At 40.8% G+C, this 5,565-nt stretch overlaps 1 protein-coding gene across 2 annotated transcripts; it reads right to left on the reverse strand.

Annotated features, from left to right (window-relative positions):
* Positions 1 to 2,172: 2,172 nt before the first annotated feature.
* Positions 2,173 to 4,437, reverse strand: LOC124001591. 2 transcript variants are annotated; one of them, XM_046308513.1, is made up of 3 exons: positions 4,222 to 4,433; positions 3,277 to 3,696; positions 2,173 to 2,683 (listed from the first exon to the last, which is right to left on the reverse strand). In XM_046308513.1, exons 1-2 carry the CDS (start codon positions 4,249 to 4,251, stop codon positions 3,328 to 3,330), a joined length of 399 nt encoding a protein of 132 aa, XP_046164469.1. In that variant the 5' UTR covers positions 4,252 to 4,433; the 3' UTR covers positions 2,173 to 2,683; positions 3,277 to 3,327. The 2 variants fall into 2 exon arrangements, with proteins under 2 accessions (XP_046164469.1, XP_046164470.1); XM_046308514.1 differs by lacking the exon at positions 2,173 to 2,683 and adding an exon at positions 2,699 to 3,072 and having other exon boundaries at positions 4,222 to 4,437.
* Between the last annotated feature and the right edge of the window lie 1,128 nt (positions 4,438 to 5,565).

The raw sequence follows: 5,565 nt of genomic DNA on the forward strand, positions 1-5,565 counted from the left end.
ACTTATACTGCGAATCTCTGAGGGAGGTCCAAAAGTTGCTAAAGCCAGGGGAAGACTCTGGGTCCCAATTTTCAATGTTTTTTGCCTGTTTTGCCACCATTCCCCTACCTAGAATGTAGCCAGCATGATCCCATTTGTTAGGTGGTTTCCACAAGGACTGTCCGGAGTCCTGGAATTAGTCCCATCAGATAGGCAACAACCATAAATTAGTAACGGTCTGGCAACAACCTGAACCAGGAACAGATCATCAAGAGAAACATTACTGCCAAGTTGTTGTGAGTTAAGAAATTAAATTAAATCCAAACCTCCAAAACAATGCAGAACCGTTGTGAGGGATTATTGGGAGTGATATGCAACAGTTCAATGCATCAGTATGATAATGTGAAGCACCTACGTGCAAGGACCTTGACTGTGTGCGTGCGTGTGTGTGCGTGTGTGTGTGTGTGCGCGCGTGTGTGTGTGTGCGTGTGTGCGTGTGTCTGTGTGTGTGTGTGTGTGTGCGTGTGCGCGCGTGTGTGTGTGTGTGCGTGTGTGCGTGTGTGTGTGTGTGTGTGTGTGTGTGTGTGTGTGTGTGTGTGTGTGTGTGTGTGTGTGTGTGTGTGTGTGTGTGTGTGTGTGTGTGTGTGTGTGTGTGTGTGTGTGTGTGTGTGTGTGTGTGTGTGTGTGTGTGTGTGTGTGTGTGTGTGTGTGTGTGCGTGCCTGAGAAAGTGAAAGTGATGACGAGGTCACATGACTTCCAGTAACAATAATAAAACAACAGTTGTCATGTTTTGTCATAGATTGTCATGTCTTGTCCCTGTGCTTTCTCTTCTATTCGTTTCCCCCTGCTGGTCTTATTAGGTTCTTTCGCTCTCTCTATCTCTCTCTCTCTCTCTCTCTCTCTCTCTCTCTCTCTCTCTCTCTCTCTCTCTCTCTCTCTCTCTCTCTATCGTTCCGTCCCTGCTCCCAGCTGTTCCTCATTCTCCTAACTACCTTGTTTACTCTTTCACACCTGTCCCCTATTTTGCCCTCTGATTAGAGTCCCTATTTCTCCCTCTGTTTCCGCTTCTGTCCTTGTCGGATCCTAGTTTGATGTTTGCTGTGCTGTGTTCTTGTTCCGTCGTGTTTTTGCCTTCATCAGATGCTGCGAATGAGCAGGTGTCTCTATCAGCTACGGCCTGCGCCTACCCGAAGCGACCTGCAGTCTGTGGCCGCTTCTCCTGTTGTTCCCCTCTACAGACTAGAGGATTTCTGTTATTCCTGTTTGGACATTACCTGTGAAAGTATTCAGGATTAGTCGTTTTCTGTAAAGACTGGAATAAACTCTGTTTCTGTTAAGTCGCTTTTGGGTCCTCATTCACCTGCATAACAACAGTAGAAACAGCTGCATTTCCATCTCTTATTTCTTTGAAAGTTTAGGTTGAACCATGTCTAGACGTTAGTGTTTTAAAAGTCAACACTAATGTAATTGCTAAGCGTCTTCCTATTCGATCAAAACTGTTATCAAGAAGTGTCTGGGGTAACACTAGTCGAAACCGCGACTCAATACTAAGTAGGCTTAAATGTCTCTGTGCTGCATTATTTGTCAAACAATGGTGTGAAAATCCACATTAACGTTCAGTTTCAAAACTGCAGACAGTATCATCTCAAATGTTAAATCCCAGCACGTTTACCTTTGACCATTGGAGTGCATTTGTCATTATTACTGGTGGAGCCAGTATCTGAAAACTACTCTTCTCAAACATATGTTTCTCGTTCTGTTCCTTTTGAAGATAAGGATTTATTGTTTACCTGTAATCTGCAGGGGGAAATCTAAGCCAAAGGGAATCCCCTACATGTCCATTAAGGCACGCCACACTTTCTTTTTGGTACTTTTGGCCAAGCCATTTTCTGGAGTATAGCCAGCACCATCTTCTTTGTCAGGTTATTTCCACGTAGATTGTCCTTCTACTGCTACTGGAACAGGTTACAACCAAATGAGTATCAACAGATCATTAGATTTGTGCAATGCCTATGCTAGCTCAGGTCGATGTGGCAACAAGTGTGGTTAATTTATCTTCTGAAGTAGTTATTAGCCAATGTATTCTCATGAAAATATCATCAAACACAGATGGCATATACTTGAAATATTTAAGTGTTTATTTAATGAAGGATGAATACAATGCCCATATATGCAAATAAATGAAATACAAATATGTTTAAACGTTATTTATTTTGTTCGTCATCCTTCTGATTTGATAGCCTTTTTGGTCGTTGAAAACATCATTAAAGTGCAAAAATATTTTTTGTTACAATAAAGTAAGAAATTTGTACTAAGCTATTTCAGATACAGTAGTACCTACTGTTAAACACCAATGGCATATCAAAATGACTAATAAAACCTCACAAACGGTACATTTAACGGGGTGAACTAACTCATATTGATTGGTCACATTGATTGGCTTATAGTTCACTTCATTAGCTAGTACCAGGCAAGAGCAAAGCAAGACAGTTAAATCAGTCAACCATTCAAATGTAATTATAAAGCCCTTTTTAAATCAGCACAATGTCACAAAGTGCTTATACAGAAACCCAGCCTAAAACCCCAAACAGGAAGCAATGCAGATGTAGAAGCACGGTGGCTAGGAAAAACTCCATAGAGAGACAGGAAGAAACCTAGAACGGAACCAGGTTCTGAGGGGTGGTCCTCTTCTGGCTGTGCCTGCTGGAGTTAAAGCAAATGCCCAGTGAAAATCACACATTTAAAAGTTCATATTCTCTGAATTCATATCCAGATAATGTTTTTGTTTAACCCTTTACTTGTATTTGTGGCCAAAGCAGAAATTGGAGAGAAAACCCCTTTAAAAACCCCACCTCAGGTTTGAGGAGGAGGAGGATGAGCTGGCCAATCAGGGATCTACTCGCATTAACTATTTTAATGATCAGTGTATGCCAACTCCATTCTGTTGTTGGTGTACGCCCACACCATTCCATCACAGAAAAACTGCTTTTTAACATACTTCATTACTATTTTTTGGAAGGAAAACTATTTCACTCATATTGTAAGTAATGATAGGTCATATTTCATAGACGTATGGAAACACTGGACAGTTACTTTAACATAAAGAAAGGACAGAAATGGTTTGACATTATTCACTGTGAATTATCCATCAGTAAGCTACAACATCATTTTGGTTTGTATTCTAATCAATAAAGAATCTACTATGTTGTGCAAAAAGAAGACCTGATATGGCTAATGCCAATATTCTTTACATATCATAAATGCATTAACATATATTTTTGTATATTATTTCATACCAAGGGATAGATGAATGGAAACAGCCCTCCTCCACATCTATTGCTCCGCGTCTACCCTCCATGACACCTCTGAAAGGTGATGAAAGTAGCCCCATCCTTCACCCCCAGCTCTCCCAGGCTTTGGTGCCCCTGTACGGGCTTGCCGTTGTAGGCGAGGTTCAGGCTTCCCGTCAGGTCAGGCCGCTTCTGTAGGAAACTCTTCTGAAGTTTGCCGATGGTGTCTGTGCTCTTGAGGACCAATGGGACTCTTTTGCCATCTGATCCGTTGAGCACGGTGACAGTGAAATGGGAGGCTCGGGTCAATTCAGGGTCTTTGACAGCCAGCAGAGAGGCGTGAGTTGTGTTCAGGAATGTTGGATCGTACAGAACAGGGATCGGAGGGTCTCCACTGAGGCAATGCCAGAGTCTAACAGGTAAGGCCTGGGACAGAGAGAGAGAGATAGAGAGAGGAGGGAGGTAGAGAAAGATAGAGAGTGTGTGCGAGAGGAGAGAGATGTGGCATCAATATAGGCTATATCGTCAAGAAAGTCAAGGTTGTTAATCTTCTTTATTATTTTCTGACACACAACATCAATAAACACTTTTGCAAATGTGTGCCGCAGATTTGTGTATTTCATGCACTGCACTATGCCTGCTTTCAGTTTCTGTTACAGTCAGTCGTGCAGATGAACATAGTGTATACAATGCTAAACAATAATGTCAATGATAAAATATTACTCCCTCACACACATTTTACTTTTGGGCACACAAAAAATGCCCTTCACATTTTCAACATTGATGACCAATACATACAGTATCTCTTTAAAACAAAAAAATCTAATCAATACTAATTTACCAACAACTACAGCTTTAACAGCTTTAACATCTATGATATCATATTGTGGAAGTACTATTGCATGAAGAAAACTACAATATTGTATCGAAAAAAACACCTAAGAGCCTTACCATTGGCCGTTGTACATTTGCTGTTGCCATTTTGCAGAGGTTTTGTGAAGAAAACTCCTCAACCGTGTATTTACCTCCTTCTTGAGCTGTATTTATACAATCTCTGTAGGGGAGGTCCAAAAGCTGCAGAAGCCAGAGGGAAGTACCTAGAGACCCAAATTCAAAGTTGATTCACATTTACCCAATGTTCCCCTGTCTGGATTATAGCCAGCGTGAACGTATTTGTCAGGTGGTTTACGCGAACTGTCATGACTCCTTGTACCAGTGCCATCAGATAGACAACAGTCATAGAGTTAGAGCTCTCCAACAACATCCTACATCAGGAAAAGAGCAGCAATAAAAACCTGGTTATTGGGAGTGATTCACAACAGTTTAATGCATCGGCATGATAATGTGGCACAAGTACGTGCCGAGACCTTGACCTGCGTGAGTGTGTACAGTACGTTGTGTGTTTGCCTGAGAGAGAAAGGGAAAGAGATGAAGAGGTCACATGACTGTTAGTAACAATTGCTAATAAAACAACAGTGGCAACCACCACATGTCCAACCCTAATTTCTTTGAAAACTCAAGTTTAATTTGAACTGTGTTTGTACAATAGTGTTTTAAAAGTCATTCAAATGAATGGTAACACTAATATAATTGGTAAGTTTATTTCCTATTAGATCAAAACTGTCATCAACAAGTGTCTGGGGTAACACGAGTCCTAACCTCGACACGGTACTCAGTTCCAAGTGTGGCTAATTGTCTGTTCTGCATTATTTGTCAAACAGTGTTAACAGCACGAAATCCCACATAAATGTTCATTTGGGGAACACCATCCTCATGATAGAGCAACATAATAATATGATACCCTAGCTATTAATTCCACACACTACAAACGTTGTACTGTATTGGGCATTTTGCTATTTAGAGACACTCCAATCAATTCCAATAAATTAAGTAAATTCCTGGAGATGAACCCTAGGAACCTATAAAGCCCATAAAGTGAAACTCTAAAACAATAACTTTTCACAAATGTATTTATTGTGCATAAATAGTCTTGGTTCTCAAAATATGGCTTCCTAATGTAAGTTACTTCACTTCCAAGGCAGTTATAGTCAATGAACTAATCACTGATCAATATCTTGATGTGATTGGACTGACAGAAACATGGCTTATCTCCTCCTGGTTACACAAGTGACCATATCCCCCACGCATTCCTCAAAGGCGGAGGTGTTGCTAATATTTACGATCGCAAATTTCAATTTAACCCCCCAAAAATGACAGCATTTTTGTCTTTTGAGCTTCTAGTCATGAAATCTATGCAGCCTACTCAATCACTTTTTATAGCTACTAATTAGAGGC

The sequence above is a fragment of the Oncorhynchus gorbuscha genome, linkage group LG17 (assembly GCF_021184085.1).
Source record: "Oncorhynchus gorbuscha isolate QuinsamMale2020 ecotype Even-year linkage group LG17, OgorEven_v1.0, whole genome shotgun sequence".
NCBI lineage: Eukaryota > Metazoa > Chordata > Actinopteri > Salmoniformes > Salmonidae > Oncorhynchus > Oncorhynchus gorbuscha.

Excerpts from the sequence above, each read along its gene's own strand:
- LOC124001591 (XM_046308513.1), bottom strand. The coding sequence starts at position 4,251 with ATGGCAACAGCAAATGTACAACGGCCAATG. Across the intron at positions 3,697-4,221 it reads CAAATGTACAACGGCCAATG|GCCTTACCTGTTAGACTCTG; the intron begins GTAAGGCTCTTA and ends TCTCTGTCCCAG.